Source organism: Pelmatolapia mariae, linkage group LG22 (genome assembly GCF_036321145.2).
Source record: "Pelmatolapia mariae isolate MD_Pm_ZW linkage group LG22, Pm_UMD_F_2, whole genome shotgun sequence".
NCBI classification, from domain to species: Eukaryota; Metazoa; Chordata; class Actinopteri; order Cichliformes; family Cichlidae; genus Pelmatolapia; species Pelmatolapia mariae.
The window spans coordinates 7,210,774-7,234,788 of record NC_086245.2 but is presented as its reverse complement, the minus strand read 5'-3'; the positions used below and the strand labels follow the sequence as shown (position 1 = coordinate 7,234,788).

Sequence of the window (24,015 nt, the reverse complement as noted above, 5' to 3'; positions counted from 1 at the left end):
GCTTTTTCACTTTATTTCTGTTGCCCTAACACCTATAAATGCTCTATAATATGAACTAATAAAGACATAATTAAAATATTAGAGATATAAAATACAAACCTATGACCCTATGCAGTAGATAGTCATATATTACAAAAACAAGAATGACGTCCTTACCGAGCTGGATGTGACAAGGACGAGCGTGGATGTGGGGTTGCGGAGGAGAACTGCCCCGTTGGTGGCTGCCCCATTGATGGGGACGGGGGCCTGCAGGCCTGGGGGAGCTGTGTGCTGGCTGTGCTCCCTCGACCTGCTTCTCTCTCTCTTTCCTGACGGGCCATCGGAGAATTTGGCCAAGGGGACATCTGGGTTGCGTACAATGACTGGGGAGTCCCGGAGGGGCACGATGCGGCGTGGGGACGGCTCCTGGGGAAGTGGTGAAGGAGGAGTTGGAGAGACTAACATGGGTGGAGGCGTGGAGGCGGCAGAGGATGGTGGCCTGCTGGTGGCGCTACGAGGACGAGAGAAGGAAAGTGAGGAAGGTGTTGTGGGTTGACTCTGGGGGGAGAGCACTCTGAAGGCAGCAGGGCTATGGCCCATGGGTGGGTCTCCCACCACCCCACCCCCAACACCCACCAGCTGCTGTTGTTCAGGTTTGGTCTGGTAGTCCTGGACAGCAGGTAGCGGTGGGGGCGGGTGGGAGTCGAACTTCCTCTTGCTGGGGCTCATCGGGACTGTAAAAGTCAGGTTGGTCTGAAAAGTGGGCACAATCCCTGACAGATGGCGCTCTCTCTCTGCGCCTGGCGTACCCATCTTAGTGCCGCTTAGCTGTCGGGGGCGGCGTGGGGTAAGTGAGGCAGTAGCATTGATGGGGCTGAAATTGGCAGGGCGGAAACCGAAGAGCGGAGAAGGTGATGGGGATGGCGTGGGTGAAAAGGGTGACTGGTTGGAGATGGGGGAGAATGAAGGCGTGCCAGAACGAGAGCCCCCGAGAGAGACGAGCATAGTTGCCGCCTCACATTCATCGAAGTCGAAGCGAGAAAGGTCCTGGGGGAGCAGCGAGGGAAGGACGAGGCGGGGGCGAGAGTCTCCTCCACGGCTGCTGGCCTCACTGCTCTCCCGTGATGTCTCATCCCAGTCAAACTCTGAACTGGCTCTCCCACCGCTGAGTCGGAGGTCAGATGGTGTTAGGGTCCCTGTGCTGCTGGCGCCGCCCCGATCCCGGCCCCCTCCACTGGCTTCCATCTCCTTGGTCCTCATGGAGAGGTGTCTGGAGCAGTACCCTCGCCGCTGGGACTCTTTGGAGCAGCCCTCCCGAGAGCACAGTCTCCTCCACTGCTTCCCGTTGAACTTCTTTCGGATACCTGTCGGTGTGCACACCACGTCTCCCTTCTTGTATTTTTGCTGGGCAGCTGTCAGCGGAGTCCGGGAACGTGACGAGGAGGAGGATGTCGAACCTGATCCGGATCCACCACCTGCTCCACTGCTGGCAGAACCTCCCCCTGATGTCTTATCCACTCTGGAGGAGGATGTAGTGGAAGAGGTGATGGGAGGGAGAGGATGGAGCTGAGGGGTGGTAATGACAGCTCCAGCTGCTGCGGCTGCTGCAGCTGCTGGGTCAAGGCCTAATAGGACAGGTGAAGGACAGGGGTGGGGATTCAAGGTCATGTGAGCAGGGGGAATCCCGATGCCTCGCACCACAGACAAGTGGGGATGGGGGTTGAGGTAGCCAGACGGGGTCTTAGAAATAATGTGACGATGTTGGGGAACTGCCATAGGCTTGCCCCCAGATATAATCTGCCCCACTTGGACCATGTTGAAGCCGGACACTTCCATGTCTTCTTCAGGGGTGAGGGGCATACATGGGTGATGCTGCTGCTGTTGCTGCTGCTTTATACTGTTTTCCCTTTCTCGCTCTCTTTCCCTCTCTCTTCCATGGTTTCTCTGTGACTCCCACTCCAAGTCCTTCTCGATTTCCCTCTCTCGCCCAGGAGCCAGGCTGAGGACTGAAGTCGGAGTAACGGGCGAGGTGATGCTGTGGCCCGATGTGGAGGAAATGGGAACCATTCCTGGGTAGGGCATTCCTCTCCCTAACATTGATCCCATGCTCGGGGTCATTCCTCGACTCAAACGGCTCACCTCCACATCCATCTCTTCCCTTTCCTCCCGATCTCTCTCCTTGTCTCTTACCCCCTCTTCTACTTCATGTCCGCCAGCAGAAGGCAAATCCAAGTCCCAGGGTGGCACCAGAAGCCGGAGTGTTTGTCTGGAGACCCATACTGCCTGGGTAGCACCCCTACCATCTTCTTCATCATCTAGAGAGTGAGGCCTTTCTTCAGACAGCAGGACACGGTAGCGGTTAGCCACCGCAGGGTGTGGGTCTACCTGTGTCACCACACCTTCTCGGTACCATTGCCATTGGCCCTCGCTGCCCTCCTCGTTCCCAAATGGTACACAGACATGGGTGCCTATAGGTACTGGATGCACACCAGGAGGTGGGGCATCTAGGATAATGTCCACCACCCCTGGGGGGCTGTCATGTCGGTATGGATAGCGACATAACGTCTTCTCCCCATTCAGCTGCACCTCCAGGCTTCCATATTCACCACTGACGTTACGGACCACGCCAGCCCGGAATACCAAGTCGTGCCTCCTGTCACTTCCTCCCTCCTCATCACTTCTTCTCCTGAGCTGGCGGGCGAGGATCCGCTGATTCTTCAGGCCTTTGGCCAGAGCATCGGACAGTGCGTCAGGGAGACTAGACGTTCTGTGTGTCGACATCTGAGGGGGTGTGTCACCAACTACCTCCAGGTCAGCCGAGTGCTCGCTGGCTGTGTCTGTTGAGGAGCAGCGGGGCAGTGGGCTTGGGGACACCTGCTCTGCATCTGTCACTCCTTCGCCTCCTCCAGGTTTTTCCCCTCCAAGCGACAGGGTTGGTGGTCCCGGGGAGTCCTGAGACCCCTCCCTGCTGGTGGTCCGACTGTGGAAGTCATCCATCAAGCTCCTACTCTGACCATTTCCGTCAGAATGCGAGACGCTGATGTCGATTCCTGGACCCGCTGACTCCTGGCTCAGAGAAAAAGGAGGGGGCGTGCTAGATGCAGGGTTGCTATGGTTACCAGCAGTATTAGATGAGCAGTGTTCGGAGGTGTACTTCTTTTTGGGGACGCGGGCCTTGAAGGTGGCTGTTTTCCGGCTGGAGGCGGGGTTTGGACTGTTGTTGGCGCTTGGTGTACTACTGTTACTACAACTGCTGCCGCTGCTGTCACAGTGGCTGCTGCCACCACCGCTGCTGGCAGCAGACCTCCCCGATCTGTCATCGGAGGACGATGACAGTTTCCCCATCACTGTCGCTTCGGACAGCCCCTCCCCATCTGAAGAGTCCCGTGTTCTGGATGCGTCTGCCTGTGGAGACTCTGAATGTGAGTTAGAAGATAACGAGGAGGAGGGAGTTCGGTTTTGCGGAGATCTGCTTCTGTCTCTGTTCTCATCTGAGTCTCTCTTCTCTCCTCCTTCCAGGGTATCCCCCGCTCCTCGCCGCTTTCCTCCTTTAGCCCGGGTGGAGGGAGGGGAGCGCTTTTTTATTGGCTTCATCTTTTCATCTAGTTCCTTTTTCTCCAAACAACTCTTTTATTTATTTATCCCAGAGATTCTCCTTGACGTTCCTCTCTTGCGCTGCCGCGTTATTTCCTCCTCCTTTCCTTTCACTCTATTTTCTTTCTCTGCCAGGCCCTCTCACTCTCATCCTGTCTCGTGTTCGTTGCGCGACTTCGGCACTTGCCCACCTTATTCCAGAGACTCTGAAAAGAGGAAAAGAACAGGTGAGTGTGGGTTTCGCGTGCAGCAAAGACACTCAGACAGAAACGCAACTCAAAGTAATTTCTGAAAACATTCTAAAAATGGCAAGTAGTCAAAAACAAAAACACAGCAACGATATTAAAAAAATAATTGTAATAAACAGTTAAATTATAATTCAAAGAAATGTATTCCCCGCTAAATGATGCACCATCGTATTAGAGTAGTAATGAACATGACTCATCTACAAATTCATTACACATTAATTCATTACATAACAGTTTCTACTCACATTACACAAGACCTACATCCATACCAGGTACATATTGAAAACAGGAGGCCATATTGTAGGATAAACACAATGTAGGCTTACAGCGCAGCATGGAAATAGTGAGGAGCACTCTGCAATTTGCCCAGACAAGCCTTTCTGCATGCAATCCTCTCTCACACACTCACGCACACACTACTTCTTGGCCCGGGCAGTAGAGGCGGGGGAATTCCTTCTTTGCTCACATACTCAAACCCTCCCTTTCTCTCTCTCTCTCTCTCTCTCTCCCTCTCTTTCTCAGTGGCGACCTTTATCTATGTATTTCAAAGCAGAGCAATCCGCCCCTACAACTAACTCCATTTCCTGTGGAAGACCATTACCTAACTTCCCGTTACTTTATTCCTCCCTCTCTCTTTGCTATGCTTTCTTTCTTATCCTCCTTGCCTGCATTCGCTCTTTCCACAATATTGATTTTTGTTTGTTTGTTTTTTTACCTCTCATCTCCCCCGTTTTCCTTCCTCTCCTTCCACTTAGTCTCTGTACTCGTTTTTGTGCCGCAGCCATCCAGAAACACAGAGTTGTTCACAATAATTGCTATTCCACACCAGAGTCATTCAGCAGCACTCTTAGCCATGCCAGAGTCATTCAGATTATCTCTTATTCTGCACCGGCCTCATTCACAGCTCAGACTCACGTTTAGAAAGTAAAACAGATTGATTTAGCTGTGATCACTTAGCTGGTTTGTTTGCTGTGTGGCTGGTGTGCGTTGGACTAGCCTCAGGCTGTAGCTACTGTGATCTCTAGCTTATCTCTTTGAGAACTGAAGTCTCCATAGATACAGAAACATGTATATAAGAGGGAGTGTCAAAACAGCCCTTATATACTCTGCCATGTAATTCCTCAATCCAGCTGTGATGTTCACTGTCAAAATGTTCTGTTATGATGTCTATCAACCAACCACTAGGCATGTCTACTTGTCAGTGACAGTTTGGCTGTTAACTTACATGTCTGCCTGTCTGTCCCTGTTTCTACATTCGTCCTCCCACTAGTCTCGGTCTCTCTGTCTGCTCGTCTCTGTTCCCTTTTGCTGCCTTCCTGTTTGTCTGTGAAGGCTTGCATTCATTCAGGTCCTTTTAATATCTGCCACATCATATCGGCTGGAGAGAAATCCATTTTCAGAGATGAGTGCCGCCTGTCTCAAGGCCACACGCACATACACACACATCACACAAAGCAAACATCTATGTGCTGATAGCTGATAGTGCACACGGAGAGGTTGAGAGCTCATAGCCATCACTGGCCTCTATGTAAATCCCTATTTAGGACAGACAACTGTAGAGCAGACACCATAAAATAATTTGGCAGCTGGCCTTACTTGGTCACGATAGAGGTATGCTACATGTGTTTACTCAGTAGTGCACTGTGTACAACAGCTGGTGTCAGAGTCATGGGCCGTACGATAAGAGCTTAAAGGCAAACTGACACAACACACAGTAGCCTCAGTGAAATATGGTGCAAGGGAGTCCATATGGGAGGTAAAGTAGGTCTGTGGGTTTAATGTTTCACATTCATGTAATCATCAGGCGCACATAAAGAGCGGGGTAACAAGTTCAGTCGTAATTTACTTGCAGAATAGCATTTGAGCTGTTGTGAATACCGACTGTAGGCCCCATGGAGCTGACATAAGTCATATGAGAGAAAGAGAAAAACATGACTGACGGATCATTTAGTGTGAATAGGCGTCTGGTTCAAGTGTAAGCCACCTTTTCTACCATAACTGTGCCAAAATCATTATGAAATCATGCATAAACTGAATCATAGGGTGATTTTTACTTTACTTTAATCGATATAAAACATTCCCAGTCTTATCAGAATTTAACTCGAACAAGGTTTTCCTAGCTTGGAAAGAGTCTTGAGGAGGGGTGTATGCATGCCAGTGCATGTAAAAGCACCATGGGTCCAAGTTTAGGAAAGGAAATTAGTCTGTGTTACCTTATTTGACACACACTGAACCATTTTTCAGTTTTTTCTGGGAATTTTATACACTGAAATAGATATCCTGCAAGTAAAGTAGTTAACAACACAACTAATGAGCCTGATTTAAAAAACAACAACAACAACAACAACAACAACAACAACAAAAAAAAAAAACACGGGCTAAGATCTCTTTGGGGTCTTCAAAAAATCTGTATGAAGGAAATCCTGCATAAAAAACGCTGTAAAGTTTCAGCCATCTATAAATATATTTTAATGAAACTAGAAGTGCATGGAGGTTATGAGAGAGTTTGAAAATGCAGGTGTTTACAATGCAATCATGGTTATCATGACTTGTCTAGTACATATATTCCTTGTGCACACAAAACGTTATGTCCTCAATAACATTTATGCCAACACTGCCATAAACCTCACTACAATATGTGGCAAGGATCTCTAATGTCAAGCTGTGACCTTTTAGAGACACCAGTCCCTTATGGTGTCTTCAACGTGTAATATCCTTTAGTTTCTTATATGCAGAGCCTATGATTAAAGTTCATATGAGGATCACTACAAAACTACAATAACAACAGGGCAGGTCAATATATGTATAAGCATAATATGATAGAAGACACCTGCAGCTCTGGATTATACTGGTTAAAAAAGAACTACACATTATTGATATTTAATTTTCAAAATCATGGTTTTTGTGACCCTTCTAGGTCATATATTCCCCATACATACAAAACTGTATGTCCTACAGAATGTTTATGGTCACATTTATTGTTTACTATTAGAAGCTGCAAGGGATTATAGTGTCAAGAGGTGAACTCTTACAGATATTTTGACTCTCGTAACCAGATTTAATTAACCCGCACTGTAATAAATGATATCCGAAAGTGTTCTTACATTGCACAGCATGTCTTTAAAGTTTATATGGGCAGGGTAAGCCAATTACTATACATTGACTTTTCTTGCAAATTAATGAAACCCAAAATACCTATGAATGGAGATGGGCATGAGAGTCTGTAATACTAAAAATCATATAAAACAGAATACTTCACCTATTATTTACCATATTACCATGCATGCATACTGACATATTAATTTTCTTAAATACTGAGGTTATTGTGACACCTCAAGTATACCCCTAGTAAGTGTGCATACAAAACTGTAATATCTATGACAATATAGACAGAGTCAACTTTCAGTCCCTTCTAAGTGTGTTTCTAATCCACATTTAGAGGACGGATATCTAGAAGTTTTTTTCAAGTTCATAACAGGCTTACTACAGAGCTGTAATGACGATACGGCAGGTCAATATATGCATAATCATAAACCCGAGCAGATAACAGCTGTTAACTTTACCAAGACAAGGCCCCAGAGCACAAAATGCAAACAACAAGCGGTGATGTCACCTCTGCTTTAGCTGGATAGTGCCGTGTCAAGCCCTCGTAGTACCGCGATTACTACCAGTTTTACTCCAAACACTGCAGGCCGTGGCGTGCACCGACCAGGCCTCAACTAAACACACAAGGCCTCTTGGAAATCCTCTACTCACTGTAACCGGGAAATAACCGGTTTAACGGGCATACTGACCCTTAATGCCACCATATATGGCCCATATCTGCCAGCTTACACGACCTTAAAGCGACAAACAGCTACACAAAGTCGCTTGTTTGGCCCATCCGAAAGTGACAACCGTGTGAAAATATAGCTAAAGCTGCCAGGATAATTTAGTATTCACCCTCGTCGTTATTAGCATAATTGCAGCCGTGTTACATGGGGTGGTTTGAGGGGGGAAGTGTCAGTGTGTTGCCACAAACTAGTCCAAGGGGAGAAAAAAAGGCCTCTACAAGCGCTTTAAAACCACATATCAATCCAAATGGCCACGCTGATTTAATAAAAAAAAACAGGAAGAAAGGATGACAAGCGAGGAGTTTTCGAGGTTTTTCGTAAATAAGCGCTGTTTCTGGAAAGTCCAACGGCTGTTATGGCGTTCTATTTTCTCGTGGAAAAGTTTCAGGCTCACTATGCCTAAGCCGCACCGCTCCCTGTTTTTTTCTCGCAGAAGACACCCATTCCGGTCTCTTCGCAGGCCACCCAGATATCGGAAACTGTGCTGATCAGCTCCTCTGCTAATACTGTTTGTGGTAAACATGAACAACGTTAGCAAACGCACAACAAGCCCCACTGCAGTGCTGCAGGAGAAGATTTGTAGGCAGCCTGTACTCACCAGAGCTCGTGTATAGTACCCCAGTGTGTTTCTCTGATGAGTCTGCTGGGTAAAATAGGGCAGGGTGTCCAGTCGTCCGCAGCTGCCAGTTAGCGGCCGTTCATGTTTCTCCGGCAAAGCAACTTAAAAGGAGGAAAAACTACTGCCCTGTACATTCTACACTACAGTCGCAAAATGGTGAATGAAGCCCCAAAGCCTTGACAACCAGCCCGTCCGACCAATCGCTGAACACGAACGCGTACAGTAGCCAATAGGATGCCGCGTGAGGCGAGTAGGGGCGAGGCCGCACGTCAAAGTAAATTTGATTGACGGCGCATCGTGGCCAATCACAGTGTGGGAAAACACAGAACAGCTGTTCGGAGAGCGAGGCTGCTGCGTCCAATAGAGCTGCTATGTGGGTATGTCTGCGACTCTATACAGGCACGCAGGACGGGACTGAAACCTTTCTCTCCTCCTGCCTTTATTTATTTATTTATTTTATTATCGTTTACATTTGGCTATAAACATTAATGCAGAAAAATGGGCTGTGGCTTGTCAAACTAAAGGTTAGACTTCCTTTTAGTGGACAGAGAAGAAAAAAAATCACTGCCATGACATTATCAGATTTAATAAAGATCAAAATGTCAGGTCACCAGCTTCAGCTCACAGTTTCTAAAGCAGATTTAGTACGCTTCGTTAGCTGCATGTATGCTATTTATGTATCTGCATGTGTTCCCATGTGCTGCACAGCTGCACTGTGATCCATGTAAGCCACAGGTTGAGTGTAGTTTCAACAGGAGCCACACAGAAAAAAACACCAACTCCCAAATTCTCATGCTTTCTCTCCCTTCCCTTCTTCCATTCTTCTTTCACCCTCTAAGCAAATCAGAGGCGCTCTAAAAAGCACAGTGCCCCTTTGTCCCGCCTCCTCAGCCAATCAGGACAGCCACTGGAGACTATACGTCACCAGAGCCATCTGTTATTGGTTGAGAGGCCCGAGGTCTGCAGGCCAATGACCGAGTGGTGTGGTGAGGTCATTATGCTTGTTGCCATCAGCTTGGCCAAACAGAAGGAGTGAAACCCCAGTGAGTAAGTTGGTCCAAACATGGGATTATGGCTCCTGAGAGAGTGACCCATATACACTGTGGGCCTCCCTGCACAAACACACATACACTGTGGGAGATGTTTGCAGGAGCATATACCCTGAGGAATAGAGCACAACACGGAACGTGCAGGAAGCACAGAGGCATAGTTTCCTAAGACACTAATGGCGTTGCTGTGTAGCAGTGCGGCACGCCGTTTCTATAGCTTACAGGCACAGATGGCGAGCATGGTCAGTGATGATACAGAGCTGGCTGGCTGGCTGGCTGGCTGGTTGCGGCATTGCAGTCTGTCTGGCGCACTCACACGCACATGTACACACAGGCGAGCGGGCACGCTTCCATAGCTACACACAACTGGGCACACACATAAACACAGGCACCTACACACACACAGCAGGCGCAGTGAAGTTATAACATGCCTGGGCGTTACATAAGCTGTGCGTGCATTGGAGCACACACACATATATACGCACCGACTTTTGTGTGTGTACAGCCTCTTCGAGCATGCAAACAGGCACTGTTGCACATACAACAAACAGAGCACAGGTTTATTCTAAGTGTTAGGTTGCACACGCATGCTCGGGCTTAGCTTTCATGTATTAACTGTACACATATGAAGAACCTGTGACTCGCAAATCAGATACACACACACACTTAAGAGTGAGTGGGATCTCCAGACATCCACACCCTGTATAGTGAAGCACTGCAGTCTCTTCCTCTGCTCATTCACTGTAGACAAGTGTGTATTCAAGAAATGTAGGGCGAGTAGCAACTTTGAGGGGTGGCTGGTTTCGTAAGGCGCCGTCGAGAGACATTAGAGTGAGACGGAAACCCGAGATTTAAGTCTCTGCAATGCTTAGAGTGAGGCTGGAAATCAAAATGTGAAGGAAAGGTGGAAGTGAGACAGGTGGAGTGAATAAAGAACGACAGGAGACTGCAAAGAGAGGGGGGAAAGGGAGACAAAGAGACAGGTATAAATCATGTAAGAAAAAAAAAAAGAAATTGTTGGACAGCTTCATAGACTGAAAACGGATGTTTGCCGCAGAAGTCGAGCTGCTTGTGAATGAGCGGCATAAATCCGGCCGGTATTAGCACCTCTGAGCACTTTCTAAGAATGAGACGGAGAGCTGTGGCTAAGCCCCCCCAATCCCAGTCACTTTACACTAAATGCATTATGGCCACTTAGCTGCTAAACAGCTCCAGGGACCCTGCACTGTGCCTGACCCAACACTCTAACATGCTCTAATTCAAGTGTGTGTTTTAAAAAAAGAAACAATTCGCCAGTGAGATGAGTCCAGCACTTCTCTTCTCCAACCCTGCCCAGCATTTTGAAGTTGAATAGGTGTACAGTAGATTTAACAGCCTGCACTGGTGTGAGTAATACAATCTGACACGAGTGTGATGCATGTATAATTATCTACAAAAGCCTGCAAAAGTTGAAATAACTCTCCAGTCTAAGATGAATAAGGTTGTCCCCAAATATGTGGAAATACTCCACATCCCACAGTACAATAACCTTTTAAATAAACAAAAAGACATTTCAGCTATGCGCCGAGTGATGTTACCTCAGCCTGCAGCTTATCAACTACCATTTCAATTGAATTTCATGGGTTAGCATGGCGCTAACCCTCCTTTTTGTAAACTGCCTAACCTGGATAACCCTAAACCTGACTTTAAGGCTTGGTTGAACATAAGTAGAAAATATCATAGTAGTTAATGATGTATTACTTCTGTATACCGAGTACTGGAATACTCATTGCACTGTCTTTCAGCAGAAAAGTTATCATTGAATTAAAAGCAGTGTTGGGGCTATTATTCAAAAAAAGCAATGTATCACACATTACTTAATTACTCCCTGAAGAAAGTAATTTGTTACACAGCTCACTGCATTATTTTCTGGTACATTGTGACATGTCCTAAAATTTATTGTCACATATTCAACAGTTGCCAGTATAAACCTCAGACTAGCGTCCCACACACTGACGCAAATGAATATGCTGATGACACACCTCTGACCTTTCTTTTAGCGTTTGAACTTAGAGCTGACAACACAAAGTAATGTTGCAAACCAGCTCAAAGAGACTTCAAAGTGTTCATGCAATGTGTTTCTTGAGTAGAAACATGCACAGGTAGAAATGGAGGTTACAGTGCCGTAAACCTGTCTTTGTTATCTGCTGAAGCTCAGGATCTGGCTGCATTCCTAGGGTCAGCATACACTCGCTCCTGGTTTTCTGATAGCTTTGCATTAGCAAGCTTCATGCGCAGATGTTTGCAAACAGCTGTATTAGCAGTATAATTAAGATATTTTTGTCCTCAATTCAGCCTCCTTGTGCCTTTTTTGGTTTGTTTTTGTAATAAAAATAAATTTAATGACCACATTTTCACTCCACAACAGGTGTGGACTACAACACCATTTTTTTCTTGCCTGCACACAAGCTAAAATAAGCTGACTGTACCGTCACCTTTGATGTTTTTTCTTTTTCTTTTAGAAGAGTTTAATGCAAATACATAAATGACTTAAATGTGATCAATTGACCAAAATAAAAAAAAATAAAAAAATAAAAAGTTGAAATAAATCATTAAAATGATGACCAACAACTGAAATCAATAGCTAATACTAATGATTACAGAAAGTCTCTGAAGTATGCATAAGCAGCTGAAACTGCTGGCTTACAGTATGGATAAAAAAGTAAAATAGCTTGATAAAATTAACAAAAAAAGACTGAAGTTATACCTTGAGTATAGCTGACCGCTGACAGTGTTAGCCTACAGTATGCATACACAAGAAATTGTTAGTTAAACATACTGATTGAACTGTGCAAAGAAAGTTGATAATTTTTGAGTAAAACTATGGTTAGCAGTTGACATCAAATAGCCAAAACAGTTAGTCAAACAAAAAAAGAAACAAGAAAAAAGTCATAAATTAGTGCAGCATTAGCTGAATAGCTTGCAGTTACAATGATATCTAACAAAAGGATAGATGTTAATAGCTAAAATATTATGCTATACAGTTATTGGGGTGAGCAATTGTAACAACTGGATACAATTATAGATTAAACCTTTGCTGTAATCATTAGCTAAAATCAGGTTAAACAAATTAAACATGTTAGCTAAACAGACCTGACAGCTTGCAGAAAAGTAGCTAGGTAGCTGGCTGAAAAATTCAAAATCATTAACTAATGTTGAAGCTAACACTTACAGTTCTTAGCTAAAAGTATGGATAAAGAAAGTAAACTGCTGGCTAAATATAACAGATAAACTAGAACTATTGACATTTTTTCAAAATAAGCACTGCCTGTCTGGTGAAATCTAAAAATAGATATTAAAGAAAGTTTACCAAGGTGAAATCAGTCTTTCTGCTTTCATTTCAAACTGTGTTGTTATAAAACATTCTGCCATTTTGCATCCATCCTTAAAATTACTGCCATCTTGTGGCAGCAGTTGGCTATTGTTTCTGGAAGCAGGCTTAACTCTGCTTTATGTGGGGCCACTGGAATCTTTAGCTTCCTTTGATTTCATGGACACGTATGTGTCCTGTAAACAACAGCTGGACCCTGTCAAGCTAAGAACCCAGCAGGCTTGATGTGAAACCGATGGGGGACCAATGTGCTAGACAAACAACTGCTCTGGTTTCACTGCTCTGAGATCAGTTTCCATCAGTGGCCGTGTGGGAACAGAAGTAAATGACTGTGACTTATCAACTTCACAGATAAGTTTCCTCTTATGAACCACCTTGACCAACGTGTGATTTAGAAAAGTCAGAGATGTAGGCTCCGCACTCTCAGGTTAGTATTTATGAGAAATCACTTGATTGACAGACAGCTTAACCAGCTGTTTTGCCAACACAGCACCTTCATTTTTAATTAAGATTTTAATCCTCCTGTACGTATTGACAGTCAGTGTTAGAGTGGACAAACTTTTTAATTCATCAGTAATTTTTTTGTCATTAAACAAGGTGTAGGTCTATTTTTCTGAGCTCATTAAAACCTGTTTTCAAAGATAAGTGGTCTTCACAAAGCAGCCCGGGCAAACAGCTCAACCTTCAACACCTACAGCAGTAATCCATATAACACTGATGGGGAACAATGTTCTGCAAAATACTCTTGATACTTTAAGTGCAATTTACCTATAATGCAGATTTATGTGTGGTAAGGTGGTTTCATTGCTACTTTTATTAAAGGAGTGCTTCTAAAAATTTCTCCATCACTCTTCATTGTCAGCTAATAGCAAATATTTAGATGACATCTATATAAGTAAAAGTATTTCTCAACTCTATAAGATGTTCTCTTTTTGGAGGGGGTTGAGGTCGTCTCTGCTTGCGTTTCTGTAAAAGTCACAGCATGCCATCTTGGGTAAGAATATGTATTTTTAACATAAACATATACAAGCATGAATCTAAATGAAGCTTATGCGTAAGTTCAATAAGGAAGATCTGTAATCAGTCATCTGCCTGCTTTCCTGGGTGTTCGAGCTGCTAGTCTGTTCTCTTCATCACTTCCTCTTTCCCACGCTTGCAAACTCAATCATTACTCTACTCCAGTCTTTTTCTTGCCCACCTTCTGTGAGCCAATCAGCCGCTATTCTGTCTACTGTAAATCTCACTGCTTTTCTATCATCCCCTCTTCATCTTCATTACCACCACCACCATCTAGACTCTGGGGTTCCCGTCCTAATTCCTATCATTGTTGGGCTCCAGCCTGCTATGATGGGTCAACTGAGTTTAATCATCAAACAGCATAATAATAGTCAAATTGTTTATCTCAATACATCGTGTTCATTACTTCCATAAGGAAAATCGTGAAAAGCTGTTTTCTAATCTGCTGTTTCTGAGTTCAGGTACTAAGTTTAACTCTTGTGCACACCTTGTGATAAATGTTTTTGCTAAGCAGGCTTAGTTTGTTTCTGAATTTGCTGTCACAGTTTAGCTGTTTTCATTTCCACTGACACATCATGAATATGAGGGTTTTGTTCCTCCCTGTCTGTTAATGTTGCTTCAGGGCTTGACTCATACTCTCTAACAGGCAGAGACGCCGGATGACTCCAGGCCTGCTATTTACAAAAAATGTAAAACTTCATTTAAAAGGCCTCACATGTTGTATGCTTGCCTCACTTCTGTCATACAACTGATACCACACGCTTTTTGTGCCAGCAGCCGAAACATTAAACATCACTGCGATTTGGCTTGTATAATACAACGACTCCCACTTCACTTCATTTCGCATATTTCTCTTATGTAAGTGCATTACAAGTATTGGTTTGCATATTTAAATAACACGAACTATCAAACCCACCACAGTGACCACACAATGACCACAGTCTCTTACTCTCGATGTTGCAATAATCATCAGAAATGAAGCAAAAGAAAACTATTTTTAATGGCTGTGAATCAGTGTTGCCCACACACAGCTAAGCTGACAGATTAGTTGGACGTGATTGGACATAAAACAATGAATGGAAATCTGACAGAGTGATAAAGCTGGTGGACATACACAGTATCTGCAGCAGCCGTCTCTGCTCAGTAGATGGTGCCATCTCTCCTGTGAATAAACCCGGAGGCTTCGGTGCAAGTCATCTTTGATGCTCCCGATTCTTTGGCTCATGGCTAGAAGATGAGCGTTGGATCAAAATGTAGGTAAAGCTGAGACCTTTTGCGTGATATAACTTGTTTTGACCAGCCACTTACCCCACATGGTGATATTTTACTATTTCATTTAGCACAGGGAGGGACACTGGGATGGAGATGGAGCTGCCGGGCAGGAGGAAGACAGGAAGACCAAAGAGAAGATTCATAGATGTAGTGAAGGACATGCAGAGGGTTGGCGTGACAGGATACTGAGGACAGAGTGGGATGGAGACAGACGACCCGCCGTGGCAAGCCCTAAAGGGAGCAGCAGAGAGAAGATTTAATTTCACCGCTTACTCCGTTTCATCATTTGAGATTTGTATTTTCTTACAGTTTTTCTCAGTTGCTAAGAAACATTTCTTAGAACTTTTCTCAGTCTTCTCAAAGCTTTAAACATAAAACCTTGTTTTCAAAATACTTTAACCTCTTGTGAGGCAAACCCTCACAGTTCAGAACTACACATAAATCTTCAGATCACACGCATGACCATAAAAATATAAACACCATTCAGCATTCATAACAGGCTGCATAAAAAAATTAAAAACAGTGTTCTTGACACGAAACTCTGGTCTTTCCAGACTCGTGGTTGTTTTATAATTCTACAAAAATGATAAAGTATGAAATAAAAACAGAAATGTGTCCTCCACTGCCACCTCCCTCCTCCTCCAGTATCATGTAACATCGCAGTACAACAGAAGTTCAAGATCATGGTGGCTTATTTTAAATTCTTTTATGTGTCATGCTGTAATTTACATATGAAAGCAGATGGTTCATTCAACATAACTATGTTATACAAGTATGAATCAAGTGCACACAAGGTTGAATGAAGGAAATGTGGAGCCAGTAAACCACAGTTTAAGACAAAGAAGTCTGATGGTGTATTATTTTCTTTGAAAGTACAAGAGTCGGGTCCTTTCCCGTTTCTAGTTTGCATTTTTTGTAGAATTGCAAGACAATCACTTTTTCAAGGATCTGGACTCAAATGCAGGACACCAGAATAAAGGTTTAACAGGCTTATTGAAGATAGAGTCATCTTGAGAGGTATTTCCTCCGCAGCTTTTCTTTTCTCGCCACCGGTTTCACCACACGGGCGTGGAGACGTCCACAGCAGAGCCGAACTACACATCGACCTGGCATCAACCGAGGGGAATCTTCAGCCTTAAATAGCAGGCGGGTAATCAGTTGGATGATTACGGATGATACGAAACGAAACAGCTTCCAGGTGTGAAGCCAGAGTAACCATGGGAAAAAACGCCATATCTGAAACACACAAGCAGGTTAAGGGACAAACCCACACTCACACAGAGAGAGGAAAGAGATGCAAATTGCCACAGGAGGACAAGAGGACTGTGACACACATGAGGTTTCAAGTGTTGAGTTACACATACAGAAGTTTACTAAAATCTGCTCAGCTTTTTAGAATTCATGAGACAATTAAAATCCAAGTAGAGCCTCTGTCCACTCAGATGAGGACCTATTTATGTTGGAAACATTGGGAAATACTGCTCTCTTTGCTTCTTGAGCCACAACCTTTGAGATGAAGTTTTTTACATCCTGAAGCCCTATCAGATCACCTGATGCTGGAGAGACACAGAGACATCAGCAGATCAGAGTGAGCTTTATATCCAAACACCTACAAAGTCCTGAGGTGTCTACACAAAGTTGACAAACTAAGAATCTCAAAGACACTAACATCTCTCAGTGTTTCAAACACATGCTCAAAATAAAAGCTTCTTTGCCCTCATAACCATGAAGCAATAATTCAGAGTGAATACATGAAAGTCAAAGGTGTATGCATTCAAAAAAAGATTAATACGGGGTCTGCAATTTGTGTCTAATGAGCTAAAAACCATTCAAAGTCTTGTAAGAAGAGGGGTCGATTCACTACATTCGCTTAAATCACCGAGATTTTGGTTCACATAAAGTAAGCTGGGGCTTTTGCAGTTCACAAAAACACTGTAATACTCGAGTATCTTCTTCTCATTTAGGTCCAGGGTAATAACTCGACAGCAACCCCTCGCTGGCTAATCTGCTGGATGAGAACATGTTGACTCAGCAGCAGACCCGAGCAGCCGGTAGTGGACGCTCTCATCTTGTGACTCTCGCAAATAATGAGTCCTCATTACTCACATGAGCCATGAGGACAATTTGTCACCAGTAATACACTCAAATACGTTCTGCGGTTCAGGTACGACATCAGACAGCATGTGATCTTCTACACACGCTGACCTGCACTAAGTCAACTTCACTGACATCTGTTTAAATCAGTCTGAAATGATTATCGAGAGGGCAACGCTAAATCACCCCTAGATACATACTAATAGCTCATTTTGCATTTCACTCTGGATTAGGGCAGGGCTGTCAAACTCATTTCAGTTGGTGGGTCACAAATTACAGCCCAAAACAACTGCTCTGTGCGCCTGTCTTTAAATTTAAAAGAGAACAAGTGAACATTCACATTTAATAAACTATTCATTTAAAAAGCAGATGATGAACAGCAAAGAGAATGTTTTCACTGGGCTCTCTGCAGTCCTGTGAAACACTAACCCCATGACAAGTTCATTGTAGGGTGTCTTCCTCTCTCATGTGCTTACATTTATTAAAGTTATTACCAACATAAGGCAGTCTTGTCAGGGGAGGCCAGTGCCTCCCCACCCCTATGGTGGCTCCCCTGGTCAGTTGCTTCCAGGTGCTGCTAATCAAATGCATTTGGTTAGTTAAGCGTTAGTAAGTGTGAGCATCTACTTTAAAGCAGACTGTCACCTCTGAAGGGGAGCATTCAGGTGTGTTAACACAAAGCCATAATCTTCCCAGAACAAAATTCACCCCAGGAGCCACATCTCAGACTCTACAGGCCTCAGTCAGCATGTTAAAAAACTCTTCTGTCTATAAAGAATACAGCAGCACATCGCATGTATGCAAAGCCACATCTGAGCAAACCACAAGACTTCTGGTAAAATGTCCTTTGCACAGGCGAGACCAAACACGTCATGCTAACTATAAAGCACAGGGGTGAAGGGGTGATTATTTGGGCTGATTTTCAAACCATCTGAAGGTGTGACTTTTGTCCTGTAGATGAAGATGCAAGTCTGACTCTTGCCCTGTTGAGGAGGCTCTTCTATGTTGTGCCATGCGTTTATAGGGAATGGCTCTCTAGTTTCTACAGTCAATGTAGAAGTCCAAGCATTCCTCACTGCACGGCATACCCCGTGTCGTTTAGCTTGTGTTTGGGAGTTTTATCCTTGGGATGAACCAGTTGTTGTCTAAGGGTGTGGCTGAGTCTGAAGTGCACTAGGATGTTCTTAGAAAAGATTCTCTCGGGTTTCTCTGACAAACTATTGCTAATGTCTGTTTCCTGTGTATTCAAACAACTTCAAGAAGTCCAGTCATCCTCTTTCAAGCTCCTAAGACCATGAAGTACTACAAGGACCTGGAAAAAAAGAGGGGAGGGATATAAAATATTCCAAATGTTTCTTGAACTGTTAGCACAAGTGTATATGTGTATGTATCTATCCATCCATCCACTTACACTTTTCCTTTTCAGGGTCGCAGGGGGGCGCTGGAGCCTATGGCAGCTATCTTAGGGCGAGAGGCAGGGTAACGACCTGGACAGGTCGCTAGTCTGTCACAGGGCTATACATTCATACTCACATTCACTCACACCTAAGGGCAATTTAGAATTTTCTAAAAACAATGGGCAATTCAGATTTTCAGTTAACCTATCCCCACTAATTGCATGCCTTTTGGAATGTGGGAAGAAACCGGGGAGAACATGCAAACTCCACACAGAAAGACCCTGGCCTGATGGTGGAAATGAACTCAGGACCTTCTTGCTGTGAGGCAACAGTGCTAACCGTGCCACCATGCTGCCCGTGTATTACATGTGTATGATCTGAAAAAGAGGGGAGGGATATAAAATGTTCCAAATGTTTCTTGACTTGTTAGCACAAATGTATGTGTGTATATCTGATATTAAATACTGATTTTGGAGAGGGGTGATGACAGTAGGAGTTTGGTTTCACTTTTTTTGTTAATATTTGGATATTTTTCTTGCATTGTCATTTTTTGATTAGAAAAGCAGAATAAAATGTACAGATTAGCTTAATTTATAATTTGTTATACTCCTTCCCTCTAATACAAAGATTTCATTTCTAACTCTGAGTGTAAGTGCATAATTTAATAACAAGTGTTTCTGCTCACAAATGTCCACGAGCACAGACATGCACGCAAAAACTGCGTGACTCCTTGCTGGCTGTAACTCACCGCGCGTGTTCACCTGTAACGTCCTCTAAGAAGACGTGTGACCGTTCTGATAGCCGTCTGTGTCTGCAGGTGAACGAGTGAAGCTACATAAACAGCTAAATTAGCATAGCTTACCAGCCGTCACAGTAAACCCGACAACAACACAGTGGGTGAGGGTGGGAGTGGGTGGGTCGGTTGACATTCTAACTTTAAACGAAGGATTTTAACAGTATTTGCTGTGGGTTAAAGCAGTGGACCAGCAGGCTACATGTTTGACATCCAAAGAAGTTTCACTTAAGCCCAAACACTGAGGATCGCCATTGTATAGCGGTCGCTAGGGTAACGTCACGTCGCCGTCATTGCGGATGTGGGCGGGGCTTAGCGCTAGAATCCTTTGATGTCTTTGATGTCTTGCGTGACATCACCTTGGAAAAAAGCCTTAAATACAATCATTTACACAGGTTTAGTTACAAGGTAAGTTTAGTAAGAGGCATTAATGTCTAAGATACAAACTCAGCAATTTACACAAAATACAGAACCAAGTCCAGATTGTAAAACAGTTATATCATTTGAAAATATGAATTCTAACAGTGAAAGAACCGATGCGATTCAAAGCTGCGCCACTGAAGTCGAGGCACAGATTGAAGGTAGTGTCGTCCCTGGCGTAAACACTTTACAGAGCAACGAGGGGAAATCGAAGCACTGTGTGTGCTGCCCTCAATCGTGCACCCAGCAACAAAATCCGGGGGATCCAGAGTCAGTTGATGTCGAGGAACCTCCAGTGTCAGAAGAACAGCTGCTCGTTAAAGAGCTAATAAATGCTGTTATCAGACGTGCCTCCGAAGAGGCAAAGGTGTCGCCGTCTGACATGATTCAGCAGCGCCTCTTCACAGCTCTGTGGGCACAAGTTGAGCAAAAACCTCTCAAAATCAGACAAAAAGGGATAAAAAAACTTGAAAAGGTGATTTTTAAAGAAATCACAAAGCGGCTGGACATTAACCCTGATCTCGTGATCATTGCGCTAGCCGTAGGTCAGCCGTACATAGAGGTGATCGTTTCCATATTTGAAGATCACCTCGTCCCTAAAAAAAGAAACCTACTGTCAAGGTTCTTCTCATGGTGCGTTAGAGCCAAGGATGATGGGGACGAACAAACTGAAGCCATTTCTGAAACACTTTTAGAAGAATTTAAAAGTAATATATTTCCAATAGTGGAGAAAAAATCATCATCTGACATTAGTGTCAGCGATTATGATGATGATGAAGAAAAACGTGTGAGCGCACTCATTGATGCTGTGCTCACACGGGCTGCAGAGAAATCGCATTATAAACCTTCTAAAAAACTCCACAGGTATCTGTTAGAACAGGTGTTGTCTGACAACACGATCAAAGATCTGCATATACATGAAAGAAAACTGAAAGATCTCGACAGCGCCATTTACAAAGAGCTACGTCAGAAAACATTCTGTAAAGAAAAACATTTACTGATGTTATTGAATGAAGAGGACCCAGTGTTGAGAAAACTGACGGTCGATATCATTAAAAATCACCTGATCGAGACTATGCAGAATCCAGCCCTGTGTTACCCTGAAGAGGCTGAAAAATACAGGTTATCTGTGGAAACCTGTATCAAGAAGGTGGTGATGCGTGTCATTGAAAATGCCAGTTCACCTTCCTGTACTGAACAAGTTGATGCCATCACCCAACGGCTGTTCATAAAAATCTGGCCTAGACTTAAAAAAATCACAATCGACAGTATATTGATCAGTTATAAGATTTACAGCGTTTTAATACAGAAATGGAAAGAGCCAGATGTCATACTGACATTCATGGAATTAGGCCACAAACATACAGATGATATAATTGTAAAGGTTTTCAAAGAGCATGCCATCAAAGTAATGGAAGCGGAGTATTACTGTACAAGCTTGATTCCCTTTGAGGGTCCTGCTGAATGGATCGCAGGCCAAAAATACTTGTTGCTGCTGCGTAAGTCCCTAATAGTAGATTCTGTTCATCTGGACGTAGCATTTTCAGTTTCAATTTATTTAACATCCAATTGATTCATTTTAAAAACCCTTTGACCGGTCGAGGCAGATGGCCGTTCCTCACTGAGCCTGGTTCTGCCGGAGTTTTCTCCCTGTCAAAGGAAGTTTTTACTCCCCACAGTCGCCTAGTGCTTGCTCAGAGGGAATTGTCAAATTATTGGGGTTTTGTTTTGTGTCATCTAATACACAACTTATCGTATTGGGCACTCTAAATTTCATTTTTTAAATCAATAAAAAGATCCAAAAAATATTATATTGTGAATTTTGCATGTATTCATTGTCACACAAATGTATACATTTTCATCTTAGACTGAACCTGTTTGTTTGTCATTGTTTTCAAGATCAAAGATTTCAGTAGCAACTATTGTATTAAAATATCACAGATGTTTTACTCTGATTACGCAAACCTTATTGTAGGAGTAGGTCACAGATAAGAGGTATTAATTTGTAAATTTGACCTCTGACCTCACAGAGATCAAATGTGACAGGATATTTGTATGTAAACTATAATTTCATATTAAGAATCCACATCAACACGTTCTCACTCTCAAAGTGTAAAATGTTACACTAGGTGACAAATCGTCAGTATGTTACGCTTTTGGCCACCCAACATTGTCCCTATGTTACTTGTTCGGAAAAATGAGGATACATGAGAACCATTTCGAATCAATCTCCATGTGTATGTTTATTTTACTGTAATTGCTTTGGAAAACACTATCTAACACGATTAGGTTATGATACGGGTTAGGATTAAGGTTAGGGTTATGGCTGGAATACACAGCTGGAACGTGTATTACACCGGGAGCGTCATTCTATTGGATATCATCCACAATCTGGCGCGTATCAAATGGATGCGGAAGGTTACCTTTCACGTGTCTATGGGACACCTTGGAGCGCGACTAATCGTCGGTATGTTACACGTCGGGAATGAGAACGGGCTGTCCACATATATTGGTATGTAATCTACTAAATTTTGCCAATACAAACAATGGCAGTAATTAGTTAATTCATCAACATAATAATTAATATATATAAATATAAAAACACATTTAAAAAAAATATTATTCACTGTCTACTTTAGCAGAAGGTTTTTAGCTGAAGACAGTTTAACCAGCTGTTTTGCCAACACCTTCATTTTTATCATCATTTTAGAATATAACACATTACTGTAGATCAGGGGTCGCCAATCCCAGTCCGCGAGGGCTGGTGTCCCTGCAGGTTTGAGAGCTCACCCTGGGTCAACACACCTGAATCACATGATTAGTTCATTACCAGGCCTCTGGAGAACTTCAAGACATGTTGAGGAGGTAATTTATCCATTTAAATCAGCTGTGGTGGATCACGGACACATCTAAAACCTGCAGGGACACCGGCCCTCTTGGACTGGAATTGGGGACCCCTGCTGCAGATCAAACAGCATATGAAGCATTTAAATTCAGACCAACCTTATAACTGTATAACACCGATGGGGAACAATGTGTTCTGCAGAATATACTCTTGATACTTTAAGAGCAATTTGCCAATAATACAGATTCATGTGTAGCAAGGTGGCTTCATTGCTACTTTTATTAAAGGAGTGCTTCTAAAAATTGAGGTGGTCATCTCCACTTGCATTTCTGTGAAAGCCACAGCATGCCACCTTGGGTAAGAATATGTATTCTTAACATTTTGCTGTCACAGTTTCGCTGTTTTCATTTCCACTGACACATCAGCTTCTAAGAACACAATACTACTACCAAAGTACTACAATGATCTGGAAAAAAGGATGGTGGGGGGATATAAAATATACCAAATGTTTCTTAAATTGTTAGCACAAGTGTATATGTGTATGTATCTAGTCGGGTTTATATGCAGTAGTGCTCACTTGTTTTCTTTCATTTTATTACTTAACTGTATTTCATGCAAGTCATGAAATACAGTTTTCAGTTAAATATTGATTTTACAGAGGGGTGGTAAGAGTTTGGTTTGAGATTTTCCTGTTAATATTTGGATATTTTTCTTGCATTGTCATTTTTTGACGAGAAAAGCAGAATAAAATGTACAAATTAGCTTAATTTATAGTTTGTTATATTCCTTCCCTCTAATACAAAGATTTCATTTCTAACTCTGAGTGTAAGTGCATAATTTAATAACAAGTGTTTCTGCTCACAAATGTCCACGAGCACAGACACGCACGCAAAAACTGCGTGACTCCTTGCTGGCTGTAACTCACTGCGCGTGTTCACCTGTAACGTCCTCTAAGAAGACGTGTGACCGTTCTGATAGCCGTCTGTGTCTGCAGGTGAATGAGTGAAGCTACATAAACAGCTAGGGTTGCCAACTCCCTGAATAATAAATAAGGGACACCTCGTGGCCAGGGCCGGGCGACCCAGTTGTCTTCACCCTTCCCAGTGTGGTGAATTTTGTAGCTCTTTTTTTTGTGTGTGAAATCATTTTTTTTAACCATTTGACTTGAAATTGATTTAAGTAGATGTATATTCTTTGTGATATGAATACATGGGAAACAAATGATCATTTAGACATTTATTTTTAGCTCAAAATGACAACATCAACACAATAAAACAGGTCTCTTTCTTAAACAGAAGCCTGTCATGCTTAACTTTTGAGAATATAAGTAAATCTTTCTTTAAAAGAACTCTGTCCTGCTTAACTTAAAATTATATAAATTAATAGAAAACAATAGAACGAAAAACATTCTTGTAACAGTGCACATTTAGTGCATTTAGTGCAATTGGCTTCAGTTGAGGTATTATTTCAGCTTTTTTAATGCTA

General features: G+C 43.3%; 1 protein-coding gene across 6 annotated transcripts in view; it reads right to left on the bottom strand.

Annotated features, from left to right (window-relative positions):
* The window catches only part of cica (capicua transcriptional repressor a), a 64,058-nt gene extending 44,536 nt beyond the window's left edge, over positions 1–19,522 (bottom strand). For 4 of the 6 annotated variants that reach the window (XM_065470381.1, XM_065470384.1, XM_065470385.1 and 1 more), the window contains exons 1-2: positions 8,253–8,416; positions 157–3,779 (exon numbers count right to left, since the gene is read on the bottom strand). In XM_065470381.1, coding sequence (XP_065326453.1) covers positions 157–3,573 — 3,417 coding nt within the window. In that variant the 5' untranslated portion in view covers positions 3,574–3,779; positions 8,253–8,416. Of the gene's footprint in view, positions 1–156; positions 3,780–8,252; positions 8,417–14,823; positions 14,937–15,017; positions 18,388–18,486; positions 19,310–19,334 lie in introns of those variants that run through there. The other 2 variants (XM_065470382.1, XM_065470383.1) reach the window with 2 other exon arrangements.
* Between the last annotated feature and the right edge of the window lie 4,493 nt (positions 19,523–24,015).